Here is a 26,158-nt window from a genome sequence, read left to right on the forward strand (position 1 = left end):
TCAGATTGCCCAATGATCTCAGTAGTAACTCAATTGCTAACACACTTGACTGAATCAAAAGGTTGTTGGTTCAATACAAAATCTAGATTGACATTTCAGTGGTGCATTGCTGCAGGTGCAATTGGTCAGAAGGACATTAAACTGTCTACCCTCAAGGATAGACATAAAGGATCCCCTGGCAAAGTTTCAAACTTTTCCCCAGTGCCCTGGTCACTACTTATCTTCCAAACAACATCATGCAACACCAGTGCTTCTGTAGGTACTGTCATCAATGAATGAGGATTGAGTTCGATACAGTTGTCACTTGAAGTTTAGCGTGATTTAGGTCACACTGAGCATATTGCTAAAACAATCATTTACAATGTCCCATGGAGTGATACCTAAACTTCCTTCACAAGAAATCAAGTGCTGTCAGTTTGCCAACTTGATTGTTTTTACACTCTTGTAATGAAATTCAGCTAACAGGTTAGAGAAGAAAGCTGCAGCAACTGCTATAGACCGTAATAAAGGTCCTGTCAATGGAAACCCGATACAGCATTTGAAGACTTAAATGTCTTGGTTACTGTCAATTAAAACTAGGAACAGGCTGGTGAGAGAAGACAAACGTTTTATTAGCAATGAGGGTTAATTCTGTATATTTACCAATGTATGCTCTTGGGAATTCCTGATAATGGTCACTATGAATATGGAGGACTGAAAATCAGATTTTATATAATGTTGAGGGAATTTTGTTGGATTGCGTCCCCAGGTGATTTTCTTGCATACAAAACAGAAGCAAGAGTTGATCATTCAGCCCTTTGAGCCAGTTCCCTTTGACAATATGATCAAGGCTGATCATGTAACTCAATACTGCATTCCTGCTTTCTTGCCATAACTTTTGATTCCTTTGGCCCCAAGAACCATAACCAACTCCATCTTGAATACTTTCAATGTTATGGTTTCGACTGCTTTTTGTGGCAGAGAATTTCACAGGTCCACCATTCTCTGAATGAAAAACTTTGTCATCTTGGTCTTAAATGGTGTACCTTAATCTGTAATCCCTGGTTCTGGACTCCCCCAGTCATTGGGACATCCTTCCCTGTTAGAATTTTATAGATGTCCGAGATCCCTCCCCTCATTCTTCTAAATTCCAGTTAATATAGTTTTAGCCGATCCAGTCCCTTGTCATACTTCAGTCCTGTGACCTCAGAAATTAAATTGGTAAACTTTTGTTCACTGCTTCCATAGCCAGAACAGATCAAAACTGCACACAATATTCCAAATGTGATCTCACCAAGGCCCTGTAGAACTGTGGCAAGGCATCACTTCTCCTGTACTCGAACTTTCTCACTATCAGGCCAACATACCACTTGCTTTCTTCACCGCCTGCTACACGACCAAGCTTACGTTCAGTGACTGGTATAAAACAATTCGTTGTACCTCCCCAAGTTTCATTCATCTCCCCTTTTCCCAATCTATCACTATTCAGATATGATTTGGAGATGCTGGTGTTGGACTGGGTGTACAAAGTTAAAAATCACACAACACCAGGTTTAATTGGAAGCACGAGCTTACGGAGCACTGCTCCTTCATCAGGTGGTTATGAAGGAGCAGTGCTTCGAAAGCTAGTGCTTCCAATTAAACCTGATGGACTATAACCTGGTGTTGTGTGATTTTTAACTATTCAGATAATAATCCACCTTCTTCTTTTGCTACCAAAATGAATAACCTCACATGAATCCATATTGTACTTTATCTATCTTTTGCATTTGCAACTTACCTAAATCTCACAAACATCTATGGGGAGAAAACAATTAACAGAGTTAACATTTTGAGTAGTTCTGATGGAGAGACTCTGTATTGAAACACTAACTCTGGTTTCTCCCCACAGATGCTGCCAGATCTGCTAATCTCTTAGTGGGACTTTATTGAAAGCCTTCCAGTGGGATTTTATCAGATGGATATGAAGGTTCCATTTTCAAACAATGAATGAACAAAACTCAATGTTTGTGTTGGAGCTTACCAGCTTGTGCCGCTGCAGAGCTGATGATAACAGGTGTTGAAGCCACCAGCCTAACTGGTGTCCCTAATCCAGTCCTTGCTCCAGGGCCCACCACTAAGGCACCAGTTTGATCATAGTAGGCAGCTGGGGCTAAGACTTGATAACCTAACAAAAGAGGTAAAAGGAAGTTAATCTGCGTAATAACATTATGCAGAACTAACCCATCTCTTTCAACCAAAACAAACACAGAACAAGGCAAATGTAGAGGTCACTTCGTAGAATGCATATCTCAGTTTGACTCAACAAGATTATAATTATATAGCCTCTCCATTTGAGTGTAGACTGATGTAGGCTTTTCCTTGTCTGATTGATACCCTACACCTACAAAACTGAGTAATTAAATATTTTTATTAAGAGCATCCATTTAATTGAGAAGGACTTAGTGAGGGTCTGGGAAAGACTGGAAAATGGCTCAGAAAATGAATAGAAGGAAAACCTTTTTCCTCATACAGCTAGGGGTTAAGATTTGGAATACTGAGATGGGTATGGAAACAGATTGAACTGTAACTTTCAAAAGAAGGAACAAATATGCACCTAAAAAATATTGCAAGACGACAAGGAAAGGGGTAGGGGAGCTGGAAATTGTTCTTCCAAAGAATCGGCTTAATGGGTTGAATGATCTTCTTTAATGCTTAATGTAATAATTTTGTGTAAGTCATATGGAGGTTACGCAAATCAAAACCATGCAAATTAGAAGACTTTCATCTGGAAGGGATTCTGAGCTAACTAGTTTGATAAAAGATTTTATGCTAAGGAGTAACTAAATGCAATATTAAATAGTATAACTATCAAATTAGAGAACTATAGGAAATAAAAATTACAATGTTGTGCTATTGGCAAGATAAAATACAATTTGTAAAAGCATGCTATCATGTTCATGTTTTTGTCAATGGCCCTATTATTAGCGTCCTGGGGAACTGCATATATAGCATTGTAGAAAGGCCTTTAAAATAATGAATGGGGTGTCAGCTTCAATTGAAGTTTAAAGTTTCAAAAAGAACAGAGACAGCAGAGCTACAGGGTAGTGAAAAGGCAAATGCTATTCAAAGTGTGACAGGAAAAGGTAGAAATTATGAGCAGAAGTACACAGCAAAAATTAGAACTAGACTAAGTAATTACTGCAAATGTCAGAGCTTAAGGCTCTTTAATGCTCTCTTAACTGTGACAGAGCAGGCCAATTTTTGACCAACAGGAGCATGGAGCAGTTTATCCCACAAGCCAGAAGAATTCAGGGTGCAAGGGTTACCTTGTAAAGAACAAGGAATTGACGGCACAAATAGAAATAAATGAATATGATTTCATAGCTATTAGAGAGACAAGTCGCAGGTGACCAAGACTGAAAGCTCAATATTTAAAAGGTATTCAACATTCCGGAAGAATGGGTAAGAAGGGAAACAGGTAGTATTGCTAATAAAGAATGGTATCAGTGTACTGGTGAGTCATGATGTAGAACATAGAACACTGAACATGGAAAAATACAGTGCAGTACAGGCCCTTTGGCCCTCGATGTTGCGCCAATCCAAGCCCACCTAACCTACCTTAGCCCACTATCCTCCATATGCCTATCCAATGCCCGTTTAAATGCCCATAAAGAGGGAGAGTCCACCACTGCTACTGGCAGGGCATTCTATGAACTCACGACTCGCTGAGTAAAGAATGATGTGACTGCGATCATGATGAGAAATTAGTTTGGGTGGTAATAAGGAATTGCAAAAGAAATAAGTCAAGGGTGGAAGTGGTCTATAGGTCCCCAAAGCATTACCTCATTGTAGGACAACATGGAAGTCAGGAAATAATGGAGGCATGTCAGAAAAGCACTACAAGGGTGATTTTAATTTGCATTTTGACTGTAATATTTCAGTCAAATCGGATGGACAAAGGTTACATGGAAAATTAATTTGTAGAGGAATTATTTCTTAGAACCATACAGTACAGAATCCACACAGTAACCATCTATTTTATATCTTGCAATATATAACAAGGTAGACCATAAGATACAGGTGCAGAAATGAGGCCATTCTGCCCATCGTGTCTGCTCCACCATTTAATCATGGCTGTTAAGTTTTTCAACCCCATTCTCCCACTTTCTCCCAGTAACCCTTGATATTCAAGAACCTATCTCAGTCTTAAATATACTCGATGACTTGGCCTCCATAGCCTTCTGTGGCAATGAAGTCCATAGATTCACCACTCTTTGTCTGAAGCAGCTTCTCCTTATCTCCATTCTAAAAGGTCTTCCCTTTACTCTAGGGCTCTATTTCCACCTTTCATTTGCTCCTTACCCCTCCACCACACCTTACCTTCAGAATAAAAACAACCTTTTCTGAGCTACCATCAGGTCTAAGGGTCATTGAACCCAAAACATTAACACTGTTTTCTCGTCACAGATGCTGCCAGACCTGCTGAGCTTTTCCAACAATTTCTGATTTTGTTTCTGATTTCCAGCATCAGCAGTTCAGTTAAGATTAATAAGCAATCTCTAGAAGGTAGTGATCACAACATAGTAGAATTTTAAATATAGTTTGAAGGAGACATTTGAGAGTTACAAGGCTTTAGTGAGACCTGGCGTACTGCCTGTTGATTTGGTGTCCCTCACTAAAGAAGAATATACTTGGCAAAGAGGGAGTGCAGTAAATCAGGGCTGGCAGAACTGTCCAATGAGGAATGATTATTTGAATGGGCCTGTATTCGGAGAAGTTAGAAGAATGAGAGGTGAACTGACTGAAATACATTAGGAGCATATCCAATCAAAAATTTAGGCAGTGGTAACCAGAGGACTGAGAAATTGTTTTTAATAAACTAGCAGCAAATGGCAAAAAAAGCTAATAAAGTAGGATAAAATTGATTGAGAGTAAATTAACACAAAACGTATAAAAGAGGAATAATGAATTGAAAGAAATTAGCAGATTGTATAGTGAAGTTAATACAGCTGGAACTTGACAAGTGCCCAAAACTTGTTGGTCTTTATCCCAGAGTGTTAAAAAAAGTTTTATAGAGGTAGTTGGTGCATTGGTGATCATCTTGCAATCCTCAGGAATTGTCCATAATTGACAGCTTTTTGGAAAGTAGCTACTGTCAATCCATTACTAAAGAAGGGAGCGAGATAAAATAGGGAAGCATAGACTTGATAGCCTTACATCAGTAGTATAGAAAAGGATGGGAGAAATAGACACCTGGTTGACAATGATATGACTGGGCATAGTCAGCTTGGATTTTTGAATGGAAAATCATGACTAATGAATTTGTTTTTAAGATGTTACTATCTAAATTGATACAGAAAAGTATACTTCGATTTTCGGAAGACTTTTGATAAAAGATCCTCCTCCCCCCCCGCCCAAAACAGGATGCCAGTTAGAATGATTAAAGCACATGGGTTAGATGGTATATTTATGGCCATTGATGAATGATTTGCCATAAGACAGAAAACATAATAATACATTGAATAAAAGGGTCATTCTTATGTTGGCAGGCTGTGACTAATGAGATAGCACAAGGAACAATAAATGGGTGCAGCTATTCACAATATAGCTCAATAATTTGATGATGGGCAACCAAATGTAATATTCTCAAATTTGCAGACGATGCAAAGTTAACTGGAAATACATGTTGCGAAGAAGATGGAAGGTGGCTTCAGGAGGATGTGAACAGGATTAATGAATGGGCAAGAACATGGCAGATGTAGTATAATGTAAAAAATGTGAGGTCATCTACATTGGTAGGAGAAATGGATATGCGTCTGCATTCCATAAATGGTAAGAAGTTGGAACTGTAGATGCATGAAGGGGCCTAGGTTTCTGTCAATAAGTCACTGCAGGCTAACACGCAGGTACCACAAATTATTGGGAATACCAGTCTTTACTGAAAGAGGATTCAAGTACAGGAGTAGTGAAGTTTTGCTTGCATTTTTGAGATTGGTTAGACTTGGAGTACTGTACACAGCTGTGGTCTCCTTATCTCAGGATACAGTTGGTGCAATGAAGGTTCATCGGATTTGTTCCTTAGATGGTGGAACTGTCTTATAAATTGAGCAAACTGGATGGTATTAGGGGTACGGTATTAGGGAATGGTTAATACACAGTTGGAATTAATGGGTCTTTTTCAGGGTGCAAAGACATAACACCATTGGAGTGCCAAAGGATCAGTACTATGGCCTCAATTATTTTTCATCTTTATTAATGATCTGAAGTGGTGGCACAGTATAATGTATCCAGCTTTGCTGAAGATACAAAAATAGGTTGGAGGACATATTGCGATGAGGATGTAAGGAATTTGCAAAGGAATGGAGATGGGCAAAGACTCAACAACTGGAGTCTAATGTAAGGAAGTGTAAGGTGATGCACTTTGGTAGGAAAAATCAAAAGGCAGACTACTCTTTAAATGGGGAGACTCTCAAAAGGAAAGTGCAGCACAGAGGAATCTGGGTGTTTTTGTGCATGAAACACAAAGTGTATTCGCATGCAGGTGTGGCAAGTAATGAAGACAAATTGAATTTTGGCCTTAATTGCTAGGGGGTTGTAGTTTCAAAATTGGGAAGCCTTGTTATAACTGTACAGCGGGTCAGAGAGGCCCACCTGGATTATAGTGCACAGCTTTTGTCCCCCAAAACCATACATACTACCACTGGAAGCAGCTCAAAAGAGATTCATTCGGCTGATTCCTGGGATAAAGTGTTTGATTTATTAAGAATGGCTCAACACGTTGGGTCTCTATGAGAGTTCTGAAGAATGAGGATGATGTTATCAAAACATACGATATTCTGCAGGGATTTGACAGCGAAAATATTCAGAATACGTTTCCACCAATAAGAGTTCATGAAATGATTAGATTAGTCATTGTCTGTGAAACACGAAGCTTGATGGACTGAACAGCCTTTTCTGGGTTTGCTTCATGTTCAGATAGAAAACCTACCATAGTCTTGAGCCAAATCAGGAAACAAAGATCAAATTCCATTGGTGGTCTGGCCAATCTCAACCAGAACCTGATGAAGCTTCAAAGACACACTGAACAAGTAAAGGTATTTGAAGGGTCCAGTTCTTGCTGCTATTTATTGAGAAGAGGAGGATGTAAATTGCAAGGGAGGACAGCTGTAATACCCTCCACAGTGAAGTAACTTCCAAACATAACCATTATGTAGTGGAGATCTCTCAGGGTCCATGAAATTGTATCCCGGAGTGGGTACTATATAATGGAAGGATTGGAAGAAAAGTATTACATATAATAAATGGCTGGGCTATTGAAAAGTAAACAAACTAAATTTCAAGTACCTGGCATTCCTGTAGCAAGACCTTGACTGAAAGCTAGAGCTGGATTGCCAGCAGCAGCTGCTGCCAATGAATCAGCTTGTTGGCTTTGTTGACTCTGACTTGGCGTCAATGGACGCTGACTTCCGCCACGCAATACCTAACAGCAAATAACAAGGAAAGGTTTACCATGTTGTGACACATATCAGTTAACCAAACTTAACAGATGAGAAGCTCCTCCTCTTTATTTTATACAAATATTAAAGCAGGACATGAGAGAAAATGCTGCCCAATACAAATACGACTAACACCCCCAAATATTAACAATGAACAAGTCACCCAAAATCAAACTAAACTTGATAAGTGTAGAGAATTCAATACAATGTTTATACATATTTTTTCAAGCCATTATAGTAACTGAAGGATGAACTAGCATGAAATAATTAGAATTAAATACTTGTTGTTGCCCTTGCTGTGCCTGTGTTGCAGCTTGCTGGTTGGCAGTATTATTTGCAGATGGTGCAGCTGTTTGCTGTTGGAACAGATTGGCTGGATACACGCTCCATGGAACTCCATAATACTGAGGGGGGACAACTGTAGGGCCTAGCACAAAAACACACACACTGGTGAATCAGCAACAGTCACTGATGTTTTCTTGGCTTAATAGCTTGACTAGATTTGCATTCTTTATTCATGCCATTGGGAGCCTCCTAACTAAACTTGATGAGCTTGTCTATTAAGTAACTGTACCATAGATATCCCAGATCTGATCTCAAACTTCAGATAATGTAGCACAGATCTTCAGTGCCCTGTGTGAAGCAGAGAAAACAATTTTTGATTTCCCACTTCTGATCACCACACAGCAAACACTGGTTGAAGTTTAGATAGGAATAAATCCAACTCCAATGTGATCCAAGAACCTACTGACACCAAACATTTCTGCACAAGTCATTAAACTTCAAAAAGTAATTATATGAAATACATTGAGATGTTTCAATATTTTCAATATAATCATTATCTCTGACCACTAGATACCCATGTGCAGTTAGCCACTCAGTTCCACCTATCATTTCACATACTTTACGCAGGTCTTCCTATGATTTTACAATACAGGGGACACTTTTTCCCGAGAAGAATTTTCTTTTTTTGGCATGGCGACTACTCTACACCATCCCCTTCAACAGTTATATCATCTTCTGAAATGTTGGGCTGCGTTTACTTGCCTACAATGAAAAACAACAAGGTTTCAAAATTTGAGAAAGAGACATTAATGGTGAAAAATAGAATACAGCAAGATCTGCAGAATATGGGAAAATGGATCTTCATCTGACAGATGTAATTTTTAATGTAGATAAAGATCCTTTTTATTCATTTATGTCTTAAAGTCAGAAGATTATGGATTTAAGTCCTAATCCAAAGGTTTGAGTACAATCACACTTGTACTCCCATGCAGCACTGCATAGCTGAAGGTTTCTTCTTTAAATGTCAGCCTACTCTCTGAAAGACAATAGAGGACTACTCATAGAAGGCGGGCAAGTTCTTCCAATGTCATTTATTCGCTTACCGTGTGAGAGGCCTTGATAAGCACAAATTGGCTACCCTGTTTCTCAGGGCTTATGCCCGAAACGTCGATTCTCCTGTTCCTTTGATGCTGCCTGACCTGCTGCACTTTTCCAGCAACACATTTTTAAGCTCTGATCTCCAGCATCTGCAATCCTCACTTTCTCCTACCCTGTTTCCCTTACTGCAACAGCATCTACACTTCAGAAATACATGACCCACTATCACTAGTATCCTTACATACAGATGAAGGAAGGCACCACTTCGACTGGGACAACACATCTATCCTATGACAGGCTGAATAGAGACACGGGCAGAAATTCCTAGAGGCCTGGCATTCAAATTGGAGCTCCATCAATAGACACATCGATTTGGATCCCATTTACCAACCTCTAAGAACCAGAAATGATACCACCCACCTTAAGAGACCAAGACACATAAATAGAAAGCAGGACACAACACTAGCGCTTCACCGGAGGCTCACTGATGTTACCTAGCATGGTGATCGAACATCTGAAAACAAACCTATCAGCTCAATGAGCAAACTTATAACCTGAACATAATTCACTGCAAAATGACCTGGAACTCCTAGAAATTGTGAAAGATGCATACATGCAAGCTTTTTTTTTTTAAGTTGAGGGCAATGTCACATATTCGTAAACCATGAAAACTTGATGAATGGTTTCAGAATGGAAGAAAGACCTGCATCCTACAGTGTATCAGTCACGAAAAATCTAAGAACATTACAGGGAGATTATTAGACAGGTTAAAAAGCATGCCATAATGTATTGCCAGGGCATTTAACTGCAAAATAATAAATATTATTCTATATCTGGGAAGGCTTTCATCAGATTCCATCCAGAACATGAGATGGCAAGCTTTCAATCCTGTCATGCCATAAATGATATGGGTACCTTTCAAGAAGTTGAGAGAATGGCAATCAGATTAAACCAATACAAAGCCTCTCAGTTGGGAGAATATTTTTAAAAATGCAGTCTGGAGAAGCAGTGACTTCAAAGAGGTTAATTGAGTGTTTCAAACATCAAAATTGAACTGAGCCCATAATGAAATTCAAACCAAACAGATTAGTCATTAGCAGGGCTAAGACTAATAGCTCTGTAAGCAGAGAACTAGTTCTTGTGCTAGACTGTCCTTAGGGAGAGTTGTGAATCTTTGAAACAAGTTGTTGGCTCATGGAAGGAGTAATAATTTGCTGCAAGTTTTCAAAAAGGAGCCAGATGAGATACTAGATGTGAATGCCATCCTCATGTAGATGATAAAAGGATATGGCTCTGGATGCATGACAGATAACACCCTATATGAACATTAAGTGAAACCATGTTATATCACAAAAGTCAAAGATTTAAAAACTATTATAAATTGAGGTCTGGTGGTGCAATCAATATTGATGACTTTTATACTCAGTTTTGGAGATGCACTCTTTAAGAGCACAAGTCAGCATTACTGTCTACCACACCTACACTACACAATTGCTCTTTAAAACACGCCATTAGCCCTCTGCTCACTCCCTGTGTTGAACAGGCCCGGCTTATCTTCATGCGTTCTCATCCTCTCTAAACAACGATTAAAAACATCCTTCATTCATTTTTCTCATCTTGGCCCAAGCTACTGATATAAATTCTAGCTTTTTTTAAGCCACTGGCATGACTCAGATGTAACTGAAGAGAGATAATGAACCGAAACCAATGTCTTCTGGTCTGTATGTTTTAATGTCAAACCAGGTGCAGCCTTTACCTGGTAGACGTGCAGCTTTTCGTTTATTCTGTTTATAATATACAGCATCTTGTTGAATACCTGCTAAAGTAGCTGCTGCAGCCAGTCCTGCTGCAGTGTAAGGATCGGTGCCCGGTGGAGCTGTACTGATAATGTATGGGTTTGGCATAAAGGCAGCTGGAGCAAGGCCTGCGGAAAACACACCTGCTGTTTAAGATAAAAAGTATTAATATTTCTTTCAGCTGTGAAGTATCTAGAAATTAATATTCTAAAAATCCTCTCCTTATCCTCGAAACATCTTCACCCCTCAAAAAATAAACATAATTTTGAACAGCAATTTAGAATCTGCATTCAATATTCTCCAATTGCCAAAATTATGGAAAATCTATTTTGAAAATGGCACAGCACCATATTATTTTGGTCAAATTTAAAATCTAAATATATTTAACAAGAGGCAGCAAGTATAGCAGATATTAGAAAAGAAGAAAACGGAGTGGGAACGTCTACTGAAGTAATTTTCCAATCTCCAGACAACCAGTTTACAATGACAGTATTCATGCAAAGCTAAGAAAAAAAAGAGGACTCTAAGTAGAATTCAATTCAAAATCACGAGGCTTCACAACAGAGTGGGTTTGGCGAATTACAGCAGGACTCCTAGACTAAACAATATTGGTGTAAAGGAATTCAATATTGGATTGGTGAAAATAAATAGAACTTTACAGTAACTAATGACTTATTAAATCAAAGAAAATTCAAATGAAATTCAATAGCTTCTCCTGTTTGAGTCATTGGTCTCACCAGGAAAACAAAAATAGTAAACACAGCTTTTCTTTGTGGGGGATGGAACAGAAATGCAGTTGATCAGGGTGTGGAGATTGGGAAAGAGGATGAGAGGAAAAATGTCTGCAGCAGAATCTTCACAATGGACTATTTAACAATTCAGACAAAATCATCTTGAAAGAGCAACAACCATTTTGCTCCACTCCCTTCCAACTTTCTCAGTCCCACAGCTAAAACCAATATCCTTTTCATGTGGAGGTTGTGCAAGTAAGCTAACACATTGCATAGCTAAGTTGCTTGCTAAATGATCGAGAGTCACATGGAATTAAGAATGCAGTATTATTTCACTTCTTCAATACCGTATAACTATTTTGCCATAGTGACATTTTAATCCAAACAAGGAGACAAATAGCACTGAAGATTTTGCATAGTGGTCAATTATTATTCACGACTTTCAAATTGCTTGTGTTTGCTCTGATTTTCATGAATGTGGTAACTATGCCCATAATATGTAACCAGGGTATTTAGCCTATGCTGACATTTATGTTTCATAAAAGCTTGCTTCCATTTTTCATATAAATCCACCATTGCAAACTTCTTTTCCTTTCTCTTGTGCTTATTTAGCTTTCATTTAGATGCAATTCTGCTACTTTCCTCAGTGTAAATGACGTCAAGGAAGCAACAAGTAACTTCCATTGACAAGATGAGCTTGGAGGACATGATGCTAGATGGATGAAAATTAGAGAAAGTTCAGAGCAAGTACAGGGGATCAGTGGACTGAAAGGACAAAATTGGTCAGGCAACTGGACAGATGGTCTAAATATTAATTACAAAGACGTAGGCTGATTGGACAATGCCGACGTTGACTCCAGCAGGAGGGTTTAAGGAGGTTTCAGTGGAGAAAAAGCCTCATTATCTTTGCATTCTCTGATAATCCTGGAATAGTGAGCAGTTTTGGCAAAGGTCTGCAGGACCAGATAGTGCTTTGCAGTGCAGCTAGATATGGTGCTAATGGCTAAACCACCATAAAATGTTCAAGCTTGCAATTCTCAGACTTAAGGAAAAGAAGAATGTAGTATCAGGTGAATAATCAGGGCAATAAAAGAAAGTAATTAAAATGACAAGTGCATTAAAGGTGAGAGCAAAACTGACCAGATTGATAGCTGCAGAAACGAGTGAAAAGCCAAGAGGCAATTGAATATATAGCTGTAAGTGCCTTAGAGTAAAAATTTTCTCAATATAAAAGCAGTGGAGTTGAGGGAGAAGAGAGATTTATGTGAAGAGTAATGCAAGGAATTGACAAGAGACATCCTTAAAGAAAAAGACAACAAAAACAACAGGCCACTTGATTTGATGAGAGGTGGCTGCGTCCGGGACACAAAGGGAGAACAGAAAATCAGTGAACATAAGAGGACAGTAAATGCAATGAGCTAAACAGAAGGCGAATCCATCAAGGATAAGAAACTGCTTGCTGCAGAGGCTTAGATTTGGAAGTAATCTTGGTTAGAAAACTTGCTGTGGTATTGAGTGGCACAGAATGAGTATTTTAAAGGACAGAGAGGTAGAACAAGATGAAAGATAAAAGAAAATGCTTGAAGCCCAAGGGTGATTTATTGATAAGAACTATACTGTCACTACAGGGGGTCGACCAGGGCGAATGATGGTCAGTATAAAACAGTCTTCAAGTTTCCATCACGACTTTGAGGTCGACACAATTAGCCACATTTACATACTTTTATTACCTTCTCAATCAAGCAACCACTTGGCCTTTTCGAAAAAAAGAGCTTTATCGAATTCAGTTTTTTTTGATGTTTTAATCTCCCAGTTCTGCTACCAACCCATTAAAACTACAGCTTCATCAATGCACCTCATCACATGCACAGTATTCCAAGTACAGTCTAACCAAGGTTTTATACAAGTTATCTTTAAATCCCCTAACTATTGACTTATAAATGAATATCATTGCTTTCTTTTTTGTTAAGGTGGCTTTGTTAACTTTAATCTCTATTTTTGCTCTAGATCTCTTTGTTCCTCCACCCTGTTCATATTATCCAAACAATATGCAGCTTCATTATTTATTCTACCCAAAATGTACCACCTCACCCTTAACTACGTTGAAATTGATTTGCCAAATACATGCTTCTCTGCAAGTTTATTCAGATTTTATATGCTGCCATGTTTTTCATTTGTATTTGGAGTCATCTGCAAATACTGAAACTGTACTGCATATTCCAGAGTCTAAACTGTTAGTGCGAAGTTTGAGCAACAAAATAACCTGTTTGTTTACTAACTACAAACTTCTGTAATGCTTTTATTTACACGATGATGATTTAGCCAAACTATATTATTCTTGCATTTAATAGTTATGTGCATTAACCAACACAATATTTATTACAAATACATACTTGGTTTGTTAAACGTACTATAAGGGTGATTCATTATTTAATAATGGTTTTACACTGTAAAGAAACAAGCAGGTTAACATCGCAACCTGGTTACTGCTATTTTTTTCTTAACAGGCCAACTTGTCGGTGTTTGAACACTACTTTGAAAGATTAAAAGACAGCCTGGTTACTGCTATTGTTATTTAATTACAAACAAATGAGTTTGTCAGTCAAAAAACACTACTTTTAGTGTTGTGGTTCTGTTCGCCGAGCTGGGAATTTATGTTGCAGACATTTCGTCCCCTATCTAGGTGACATCCTCAGTGCTTGGAAGCCTCATGTGAAGTGCTTCTGTGATGTTTCCTCTGGCATTTATAGTAGTATGTCCACTATAAATGCCGGAGGAAACATCACAGAAGCGCTTCACAGGAGGCTCCCAAGCACTGAGGATGGTACCTAGACAGGGGACGAAACGTCTGCAACACAAATTCCCAGCTCGGCGAACAGAACCACAACAACGAGCACCTGAGCTACAAATCTTCTCACAAACTTTGAACTACTTTTAATCTTCTAAAGATATGTCAAAAAAATCAGAAAGCTTCTAAAATAAACAAAAGGCAATCTACTGCACTTGAGCAAATTAATGTTTTCATTCAAGAGCATTATATACAAAGTATATACTAACCATTGTAAAACTGTCAGAATCACTTGGACATATATTCAAAATAAACATTTTTTTCTCAAGAGCTACCTTTGTTAAGGGAGAAGTATTTTCATTTTGCTTTACTTGACCAACCACTGACTGAACAGATAATTCTTGTTCCTTACCTATATGTGGCTGCTGGGCTGCCGCCAATGCGTACTGTTGCTGTTGGGCTGCAGTTAGCTGTTGTACTGTCATTGCATTTTGCCGTTGGAAGAGCTGCAATGCACAATTATAAACAATGTACAGATCAACAGCAAAACACACCAACATTTTCTCCCACTGCTTCTTCAAGAATTGCATGCACCTGAACCACAGTAGAAGGAAGTGCGAAACCACCAATCCAAAACACATCACATTGCAAGCATCTAATAAAACAGCACTGGAATATAGTTGAATAGAAAAGTACAAGCTGGTAGCATTACAGGAACAGTTCAGCAAGGGCGAAACATGGTGAGCTTGTCAGTATTTAGTAAATGGCAAGACAGGTGAGAAAGAGGAGAAGTCTTAGCTTTATTATAACTCAATCCTAGTAGGACAGCAGTTATTCATTTGAAAGCATCAGAGAGTGGATGACTTTCAGAAACAGATTTTGACAGTCAGTTTCTACTTTTATCTATTTTCTCTGTATTTTTAAAAGTCAGTGCTAAACTTAATACTTAACAAATTTAACGTGAAGAATTATATTGTACAAAAAACATAATCAGTTCCAGATGATTCCCCTGTTCCCACATTCTAATGCTCAATTACTCTTTTCTTCTGCCAAACTCAATTTAAAGTTAAAAAACATTTTAAGGTAATAATGCTAATTCACATGGTTCAAGGTGAAGGTTGTCAAGAGTTAATTCATGAGCTAACTGCAGAGTTAATTTATATGCTGAATATGTAGTCAAAAGGTGAGGTTTTGGCAAGTGGAGGAGTTCCCATCACAGGAGTGGCTTTCAAGTGACCGACATGCACGGGGGCAAGGCTGAAAGATTTGCCTCATGATACTGACAGAAGGCAATTAAGATGCTGAAAATGGGAAGACAGCCAAAGCTGAGGCAGCAGGGACAACATTTTAAAACACTCTTGGAAGAATGAGCAATAAATACATTTTTAAATGGACCAAGCAAGCAGGGTGTGCAGTCAGGCCACTGCCGATTCATTAGTGGTAAACATTTCCAGCATGTTACCATCCTGCCCCACCTCTGCCCCTGCAACTCTGGCAGGTAATATTCTTCCCATGGATTCACAAGATAAAGGAATATGCTTTCGGAAAACAGCTCTGCATAATTATTATTCTTTTAAATTTATTTTTAAAATCAGTAACATTATCTTATTTCCTTTTAACAACTGAGGTTCCTTATCATGGAAAAATAATTTTCAAATATTGGATGAGAATGTCATTTGTTTCGTCCTTCACCTAAATCAAAATGCTTATTTTGTGACTTAGTCAATTGCAACTCCAAAATAACGACTGCCAGATCATGTTTGAAGCAAACGTTGAAGCAATCCCTGAAAGTTACTGTGAGGTAAACGTAATCAAGAAACAGTATAGCCAACATATATAACTGATAAAACCTTCAAACAGTACTTTTGTCACTATCCTTAAATGAAATTTATATCAAGGTTGCATCAAGGATATGTCAAACAACAGTAATTTTAAAGGGAAAAAAACAAACCAAAGGAAGAGGAAATTGGTGAAAAATGTCTCTCAAGTTTATCTGTAAAGAGGAATGGCAGTGTTTTGTGTTAACCCACTGAATTTTGACAACAGGTTACATCTTAAATGTCATTCAATATTATAATTTTACAGATGAGCTTGATGTGGCTTTTTCTGCTTGAGTCATGCTAACCCAGTTGGTTTAGTGTTTTTTTTGTAAGCTATAACAATTATTCTTGTGTGCAACTTAAATATTTTTTAAAATGTGTTTATGTCATGTGGGTGTTGCTGGTCAGGTCAGCATTTCTTGCCCACCCCTAATTGCCCAGAGGGCAGTTAAGAGTTAACCAGTCCAGTGACTTTACTACTATGCCACCACCTCCATAAAATATAGAAGTGAGTACTTGAAACTTAGTTTCTCTTTGTCTTGTATTCTCCATTTATATAGAAGCAATGTTGATGACAAATGTTGGCCTAACCAGTCATGATCATATACACAATAAAAAAAAGTCTTTTACAGTCAAGTAACTGAAGGAGCTTGGTCTACAATTACTGGGGAACTTTGCAAGATGAAGTCCTAAATTGATTTCAGGAACAAAGAACAAAATGATAAAGACTGAATATGCTTACATAAGAGGGGTACAAATCAGAAAATATAATGTGTGCATAGCAGGAAAATATGCAACACATCAAAAAGTATTGTGAAGTGTTCATGAACAAAAATAATTTCATGAACAATACAATTTCTAAGTCATGGACAACCCCACTTTTTGCAAACTAAATTAATTCCCACATGAAAATTTAAACTCTATGAAAAATAGTTAATCATTGGTAAGGGATCAACTACAAGAGCTACTGAAGATACTGGCAACATGAAATAAAAACTATTAATTAACCTGGACATAGATTTGTCAAATGTGAGCCAAAGCAAATAACCGATTGAAATTGAACATGCAAAAACATGAAGCCTCCACACATTAGGTAAACTGCACCTTTCAAGAATATTAGCTGTAAGTGCATTGTTCTAGTCTGAGGGACAGAGCACAAACTGGACATCCCGAAAGAAAAAAACTGTCAACAGCATTAGAGTTGTTTTGCTTTTAATTATATGATTAATGTATGAATTATAATATGGGAGATCATCTAACCAATGTATGAACACTCTTAACAAATAACCCAATGAATCTCATTCCCATGCTCTTACCCCATCCCCCGAAAATGTCACCCTTCAAGTGGTTGCCCACATCTTCTCTGAAAGTTAACTCTTAATGTTTCCACTATCACTTCAAGATCACAACAACTTACTGCATAAAACTGTGTCCTCACATCACATCTGATTCTCTAACCAATCTGCCTAAATCTGGATCCTCTGACCTCCTGTCACGGAGGGTGTGCGTGCGTGCGGGGTGGTGGGGGGGCTGGGGGGGCACTCTTATTAGACCAATTCATGATTCTGCCATCAAATCTCCTCTTAGCCGCCTCCACTATCAGGAGAATGCCACTCCTTTCTCCAGTCAGCCACATAAATAAAGGTCCCTAATTCCTGATATCAGACCAGCCAATAACTTTTACCCTGACAACCCTCCTTGTGGTGATTAATTATTTAATATCTACTTGAAAGCGTGCCTATATTTACAAACTCTGGTGATGCTGCAGGTGTTGATCAACTGAATTAAGTACTAACTGCAAGAAAGCCCAATGTATGATACTAAATCTACACAACTGCTTTCACCTACACTGACACAAAAGCATATTTCTTATTTTTTCAATTTTGAACTAGAAATCACTGCGATTGATGACAATACAAAACCATACTATAACCTGAAGGCGGTCTGGCCACACAAACATTTTGATAGGGATCTCCTTTGTATATAAGCTTTTGAAATAAAATGCTATTTTTTTCTATTTGCCATTGCTTTGTACAGTACTCCATCCAGTTTATTTTATGCAGCTTACTCCACCTATCTCACCAGTATCATTGTCAGTGCAAGTTTTCAAACTCTTACCTTTATATAGTAAGATAAACCTTAAGTAGTATGATTACTTCTTACTTTACCCACATACGCATAGTGCATTTATTTCATAGCTTACACTATTTACACATAATTAGATTACTTATCTTGAGAAATGATACCATAAGTCAAAATTTAAAATTTGGTCAAAGAGAAGCAATCCTTCTTTTTGCTGAATCTTAATCAGTGATACATCAGTGAAATCTTTTTGTTAAATTTGCCAATACTCAAAGACACTTTTCACTTCCCTGCCCAGACTGCAAGACCTGAAGTGTGACAGATGAAACGATGATGGATCAAGACTTTACAAGGCAAAACCCGATTTATTCTTGAGGAAGGAATGCACCAAATGGAAAATGCAGTTTGATGATAAACAATGCAATGCAAATGCAAGTAAGCAGTATTGGTTTTCTGCCAAATTTTCTCAAGTGATTGACTTGGCAGTGTTTTGCATCTCTCTTGACCAATCTTGAAGGAAAGATTAAGCAGCAATTAGTTTATGCCAAATTTCCTTAAATGATTGGTAAAGGGAGAAGTCAAACTGTGTCAATAACCATCCAAGAAAGGAATAAAAATAAAATCAAGAAAAGCTGTGCTATTCCAAGCATAAAAAGGAAGATAAACATATATTATATATGGGTTGCTATAAATCTCACCATTCTTAAATTGTTTATGATTGACAAGGAAAAGAACAAAAGAACGTTTTACTTGATCTCCATTTCTGCCAATTTTGGTTCAGGTATAGCTTTTGAAAGAATTGACCTCATCTAGACTCAAAACGTTAGCTTGCTCTCCATGGATGCTTCCTGACCCATTGTGATTTCCAGCATCTTTTGTTTTCAGTACAAAAAAATAATTTATTGCAATGCATCAAGGAATTGATTGCAGGCCAAGTTAAGACAAGATACAATTTAAATGCTTTTTTTTTTGCAAGTTAAGATATAAAAATAACAAACTCAATAAAAACTGAAGTACACATGTTTTTTTTAAAAAACTCAATATTGCATTCTGTCAATAACACAGCTCTGGAATATTGTCTAGTAGCATTTTCCGATGTACGAGGCGAGAAATGCCACTTGTCAATTTCTTAGCAAAAGGGCAAGTACTCACCATATGGCTCAAACAAGGAATGTAGTACACCTATGGAGCTGGAAGAATTTCAAACGATGATAATGTTTCTGATTCGAATTAGGTTCTTGGAAGTCTGACAAAATTTAATATCCCGGTTAAATGTTTGGACATTTTTGAGCAGAGAAGTGGGTGGGAAAAGAGGCACCAAACTTCAGAACTGTTGAAAATCTTTAAATAGCAAGAAACTTTGCTTTATTTAAATCTATGTGATTAGCTATAGCACCAGTCTTTGCCAGGCTGTCGCAAAGGTTTTGCGCCTCAGAACATTTTAATTCATTTTTCAATTGTTCAATTCTGTACATGATGCTTAATCTCACAGGAAAGCAAACACCGAATCACTCATCTATAAGGACTAACCTGATGCTGGGAGCTGTAGTCAAAAAGACCTACAGCAGCTGATGAGTCCATGGATACTTGATTGCCCGAATAGTCAAACTGTAAGTGATTTAGGCTAACTGCAGCCTCAATGGTGTCTAAAGTCTGAGAGTCAGAATTATGAAACTCTTCTCCAGGTGGTTTACTTGCTGTGGCATTGGCCAATTGGCCTAAACCTTCTGAAGTGTTCTGGTTAGGACCCAGGCGTTCAGCCACTTCAGTGGGAGAGGCTTGACGGCTTCCAGGAGTTCGGCTGTGCAGCATAAAAATACAGATGTGGGTTTATAGCTTTTTGTTAAATGCAGCACATGTGTGCGCATACATACACTTCTCAACATAATGTTTTAAAAAGTAGTCAACAACAACGAATTATGGAATTTCCTTACAATATTATTTAATGGTCATGGTGTCAATACTTCGACAACAGATAAACATCACTTCAAATGTTTTTTGGACATAAAAGGGGTTTCCATGTGTTTTCAATTTACCTAGTCAAATCCAAATTAGAAATGTATAACTGCTAAGTAAGTTAGCTCGCTGAGCTTGAAGGTTTGTTTTCAGACGTTTCGTCACCATACTACGTAACATCTCAGAGTCTCCAGTGGAACACTGGTGGTAGGTCCCGCCTCTCTATTTATAGGTCTTGGTTTCTTAAGGTGGGTGATGTCATTTCTGCTAGTGCTCCCAAATAAACCTGCGGTGTTGTGTAATTTTTAACCTAATATATAACTGCTCTTACTTATTTACAGTGGCAAAGAAACTGATGGAACAAACACAGTATTTCCTTGCACGATATATTTCACGTATCACGAGTCATGCCCTGACATCAGTAAATCTCAAGTTCAAGGATGATTTGCACACCCAGTCACAGTGGGTCAAGACCTAATTCTCTTTACCTCCTTCTGCCTTCAATCCTCAAAAAGAAAACCTTCCATCCAAGCTAGGAATTTCATTCCTTTGAAAATACTATGAACCTCATTTGCTACATATTTTCATCCAATCAGAAAAGACCTTGAAGGAAGGTAGACAGGACAGTGGATATTTTGTGCATAGGATTCAATTCATTGAACAGTCTTCATTCATTTGGCTCCAAATTCAGTTATCACCATCATTCAAGAGATCACTAAAGCTTTGTTAAAAATTTCACGTTATGTAGTTATCCAAGAGTAATGCGGTGCTTTCAAATCTTAACAAACTTCTCATGTCCGTTGGGGAATTCTTTATATCAGCAGCAGCAATCAAATAACCAATGCAGAGTTCAAATATTGGGCCAGAGTTTTGTCACATCAGAGGGTCTTTCTGTGAAGGAGAAAATAGTGGAAGCAAATGGAAGTCCTAACTTTTGAACCCAAAAACTGTACTTCCTATTTTCTCAGGGATGGAACTGCAAGCAGGTCATGATCCTTGGAGGCAGCTAGCCATTTAAATAATCAGTTCCTCCATTTACAGAACATAGAACACTACAATGCAGTACAGGCCCTTCGGCCCTCGATTTTACGCCGACCTATGGAACCAATCTGAAGCACATCTATCCTATGCTATTCTATTATCATCCATGCGTTTATCCAATGGATCATTTAAGTGCCATTAAAGTTGGCGAGTCTACTACTGTTGCAGGCAAGGCGTTCCACACCCCTAATACTGAGTAAAGAAACTAACATCTGTCCTATATCCATCACCCCTCAGTTTAAAGTTATGTCCCCTAGTGCTAGCCATCACCATCCAAGGAAAAAGGCTCTCACTGTCCAACCTATCTAACCCTCTGATTATCTTATATGTCTCAAGTCAGTCACCTCTCAACCTTCTTCTCACTAACGAAAACAACCTCATGCCCCTCAGCCTTATCTCGTAAGACCTTCCCTCCATATCAGGCAACATCTTAGTAAATCACCTCTGAACCCTATCCAAAGCTTCCACATCCTTCCTATAATGCGGTGACCAGAACTGTATGCAAGCGCGGCTGCACCAGAGCTTTGCACAGCTGCATGACCTTGTGGCTCCGAAACTCAATCCCTCTCGCAATAAAAGCTAACACACCATATGCCTTCTTAACAACCCCATCAACCTGGGTGGCAACTTTCAGGGATCTATGTACATGGACACTGAGAACTCTCTGCTCATCCAAGAATCTTACCATTAGCCCAGTACTCTGCATTCCTGTTGCTCCTTCCAAAGTGAATAAACTCACACTTTTCCGCATTGAACGCCATTTGCCACCTCTCAGCGCAGCTCTGTAGCTTATGTATGTCCCTCTGTAACCTGTAACATCCTTCAGCACTGTCCACAACTCCATCGACCTTCGTGTCATATGCAAATTTACTAACCCATCCCTCCATGCCCTCATCTAGGTCATTTACAAAAATGACAAACAGCAGTAGCCCCAAAACAGATCCTTGCAGTACACCACTAACAACTAAACTCCAGGATGAACATTTCCCATCAACCACCACCTTCTGTCTTCTTTCAGCTCGCCAATTTCTGATCTAAATCACCAGATCACCCTCAACCCCATGTCTCTGTATTTTGTGCAACAGCCTACCAAGGGGAACCTTATTGAATACCTTACTGAAATCCATATACACATCAACCACTTTACCCTCATCCACCTGTTTGGTCATCATCTCAAAGAACTCAATAAGGTTGTGAAGCATGACCTACCCTTCACAAAACCATGTTAACTATCCCTAATCAACTTATTCATCTCTAGATGATTATAAATCCTATCTCTTACAACCTTTTCCAACACTTTACCCACAACTGAGGAAAGGCTCACTGCTCTATAATTACCAAGGTTGTCTCTACTCTCCTTCTTGAACAAGGGGACAACATTTGCTATCCTCCAGTCTTCTGGCACCATTCCTGTAGACAATGACATCATAAAGATCAAAGCCAAAGGCGCTGCAATCTCTTCCCTGGCTTCCCAGAGAATGAGGATAAATCCCATCCAGCCCAGAGGAGTTTTCTATTTTCACACTTTCCAGAATTGCTAACACCTCCTCGTGAACCGCAATCCTATGTAGTCGAGTAGCTTGTATCTCAGTATTCTCCTGACGAAAAATATTCATTTAGCACTTCCCCTATCTCCTGTGACTCCACACACAACTTCCCATTACTATCCTTGATTGGCCCTAATCTTTCTCTAAGTCATTCTTTTATTCCTGATATACCTGTAGAAAGCTTTAAGGTTTGCCTTGGTCATTTCTGCCAATGATTTCTCATGTCCCTTCCTGGCTCTGCTCAGCTCTCTCTTTAGGTCTTTCCTGGCTAACTTGTAACTCTCATGCACCCTAAACTTTCCTAACATAAACCAACTTCTTCCTCTTGACAAGAGATTCAACTTCTTTAGTAAACCATGGCTCCCTCCCTTGGCCTCTTCCTCCCTGCCTGACAGGTACATAATTATCAAGGACACGCAATAGCTGTTCCTTGAATAAGCTCCACATTTCAATTGTGCCCACCTCATGTTACTCTTGCTCTAATCCAGAATTAGCTTTGCTATCTTTTCCTCTACATCGCAGGAACTATTCGGAGGCCTATCGAAAACACCCAATAGGGTGACCTCTCTTTTCCGGTTTCCTAATCTCAGCCCATAATACCTCAACTGTTCTTTCTGTCACTGCAATACTGTCCTTGACTAACAATGCCACACTTCCCCCTCTTTTACTATCTTCTCTGTTCTTACTGAAACATCTAAATCCCAAAACCTGTAATAACCATTCCTATCCTATTGTGGTCTCTGAAATGGCCACAACATAGAAGTCCCAGGTACAAACCCATGCTGCAAGTTCACCCACCTTATTCCAGATACTCCTGGCATTGAAGTAGACACATTTAAAACCACGTTCCTGCTTGCTGGTGAACTCTTGCGATCTTGAAATCTCATTTCTGACCTCACTACTCTCAACCTCCTGGACAGTGGAACTACAATTTTGGTTCTCACCTCCCCCCACCCCAGTGAATTAGTTTAAACCCTGATTTAGTTCAAATCTGATCGTGGCAGCTCTTAGCGTCTAATTCATAATGCGTAAATTAAATCTGCTCAAGCCACATCTGAAATTCGGGGATTTGTTTGGAGAACTGGAATAATCCTTTGCAGGAGCAAGGCATACATTTCGATCTGGTCCTATGATAGCTTTATCTAGTCCATTCTGAAAAACTAGCCCTTTGGTGGAGATCGATTCCCTTTTCTGTTTCTCAAGAGTATGAATAAGCGTGTGTGGAATATGCCTAAATGCACTGTTGTCAAGCTCATTATCAGCAATCAACAGTCAAAAGCACCTATCAAAACTGTCAAAGGATCTATATAGAATCAAGTCATCCGAAGTATCAAGACATTTTAGAGTAATATTCTTTGAATATTTGAAAAACGGAAATCTGGAATGTTAAAAAGGACTGCCTGCTATCTAAATCTGCCAGGTGACATAAGCCTGAGGATTTCCATTACTTCATCTCTGCAGCACGACAGGTTTCATAACCAACCATTAACACAGTGGTCTACCTTTCATTCAGTTTGATTGACAGCTAAAGCAATGAGGACTCTGATGTGGGATTATAAATTCCAAGGTTTGTTGCTCTTGAAGGAATGTTAGTCATAAAACATTTACATGCTGAAGAGATGTAAATATAGTAAAAAGTTTTTTTAATGCGGGCGTGCTTCACAACAGTGAATGCATATAATTAGAACTTTGTGTCATCTCATCTCAGAATGGGATCCTGCGGTCTTTCCATGTGTGTATGACACATGCTGGGTGAGCTGACATGGTATTGCAAGAACCAAGGGTAGTGGGTGGAGGGCATGGATAAGCGAGGGTGGTCATAAAGTTGATATGGCAACAATAAGAGGCCAGGTGGTGAGCAGTGACCATGGGGTGCCATGGGGTATAGGGAGTGCGTGGAGAGAGAAGGCTGGAGGGATCTTCCATATTTTGATTTTTACCATCATATTCCGACAGTGTCTGATACCAGAGACAAGCTGTCCATCCTGTCTGTCTCTGAACCTTACAGCTCAATAGTCCTTCTGAGGTTATCCTGACTCTTAATCAAACCAGGGACTAACCCAAAGCAAAAATGAGAAGTGCGAGCAGCTACTTTTGAAGGTTAGTTTCATGGAACCAAAATTCTGCCAACTCTGCACCCCTTACTTGGAATGAAATTCCTGGACCCAGTGCTTTCTATTGCACCTTCGTGACAAAAGTGTCAATGCACAGATTATTAGAACATAACTCAAATCTATTTCTGATTTAGACATGGCAGAGAATAATAATAAAAAATTATCCTGTTATCAGGGCATTTATCAGGTACTTTAGAATTAATTCCTGCATTGCACCTTTTATTTTTTCTTAAGCTAACTCGTACCACAAACAGTAGCATGGTTTAGATGTGAAGCAGTCATTCAGTAGCTACAGCTCTTATTATTTGGGTTAGGAGACCAAACTTCTGATATTAAACTTAAAGCAGTGCCTAACTAAATTTTCACCATCATTTACTCCAAATTGGGTCACATTGGCAGCTGAGTAGTCTGACAATAAGAGCTCAACATTTATACATACTGATGTGATTCAATAAATTCAGATAAATATTTTCCATAGTCTTGATATCACACCAAGACAATGAATTTACTGTTCAAGAGACATTACCTCAATTAAATCAAGGGCAATTAATCTTTCCCTATAGTCTTCCCTCATAATTAAATTAAATGGAAGGGAATGTTAAAAGTTTCCCATGAACAAATGTAGCTTTATGCTAATTGAAAGTGCTATTTAATGGTTCCCTACTCTACAATGCACAGGGTTTGCACATTTTCATTTATCATTAGCAAAGCAGTTATTTTCCAGACATTCCCACTCTCAAAGATTATGTCCACACTATATGCTCGAATGCATCATTCCCTTAGTTCAGAATACCTTGCACTGCAATGCTGAATTTTTGTAGGCTTTTCTTTTCCAATTTCCCCTAAATTCATCAGAAAACCATCAATTATATAAGAAAGGTAGCAAATAGAGCTAGACAACTGTTCAGTAAGAATACAAGTTTCAAAACACAGAATTGTCAGAACAAACATTCAATGACCAATATATCAAACTTAAGGTGTATGCACTATGGCAATAAAACAAAAAAAATTTTAAATCTTAAGCCCAAAAATGGCATTGTTATTTACAAATCAAGATGGTTAAGTTTTGTAACAGAAGATAAAAATTATTAATGGCAATATAACTTGATATCCCCTCAAAGTAGCAAGTGAGCATGCCCTTTGGAAATGACCATGCAGACGTGATTTAAATAATGGAGGGGAAAAGGCAAAACCCTTAATTTTCCCAAAGGCAATTATCTAATGATGGCACAGACATTCTTACAATCAGCACTAAAGCTGGGAAATGTAGACACTTAGTTTATAATGAACTGAATTGTTCGCATGAAAAAGACTGCTGTTTGAATTTTCAGAATTTCTTTTGCTACCACATGACTTTGCCTATCTAGACCTTAAGAAGAAAGTGAGAACCGCAGATGCTGGAGATCAGAGCTGAAAATGTGTTGCTGGAAAAGCGCAGCAGGT

General features: G+C 38.5%; 1 protein-coding gene across 8 annotated transcripts in view; it reads right to left on the reverse strand.

The window, feature by feature from the left end:
* Positions 1-26,158, reverse strand: part of LOC122540667 (pumilio homolog 2-like) — a 111,772-nt gene that overhangs the window by 29,182 nt on the left and 56,432 nt on the right. For 4 of the 8 annotated variants that reach the window (XM_087977299.1, XM_087977296.1, XM_043676748.2 and 1 more), the window contains 6 exons: positions 19,588-19,858; positions 14,568-14,661; positions 10,657-10,782; positions 7,739-7,884; positions 7,306-7,441; positions 2,003-2,146 (listed from right to left, as the gene is read on the reverse strand). In XM_087977299.1, the coding sequence (XP_087833425.1) occupies positions 2,003-2,146; positions 7,306-7,441; positions 7,739-7,884; positions 10,657-10,782; positions 14,568-14,661; positions 19,588-19,858 (917 nt within the window). The remainder of the gene's footprint in view (positions 1-2,002; positions 2,147-7,305; positions 7,442-7,738; positions 7,885-10,656; positions 10,783-14,567; positions 14,662-19,587; positions 19,859-26,158) is intronic. The other 4 variants (XM_043676758.2, XM_043676743.2, XM_087977306.1 and 1 more) reach the window with 3 other exon arrangements.

This window comes from Chiloscyllium plagiosum, unplaced genomic scaffold (genome assembly GCF_037043375.1).
Source record: "Chiloscyllium plagiosum isolate Xiang-an unplaced genomic scaffold, Cpla_swu_hap1 HiC_scaffold_3, whole genome shotgun sequence".
NCBI lineage: Eukaryota > Metazoa > Chordata > Chondrichthyes > Orectolobiformes > Hemiscylliidae > Chiloscyllium > Chiloscyllium plagiosum.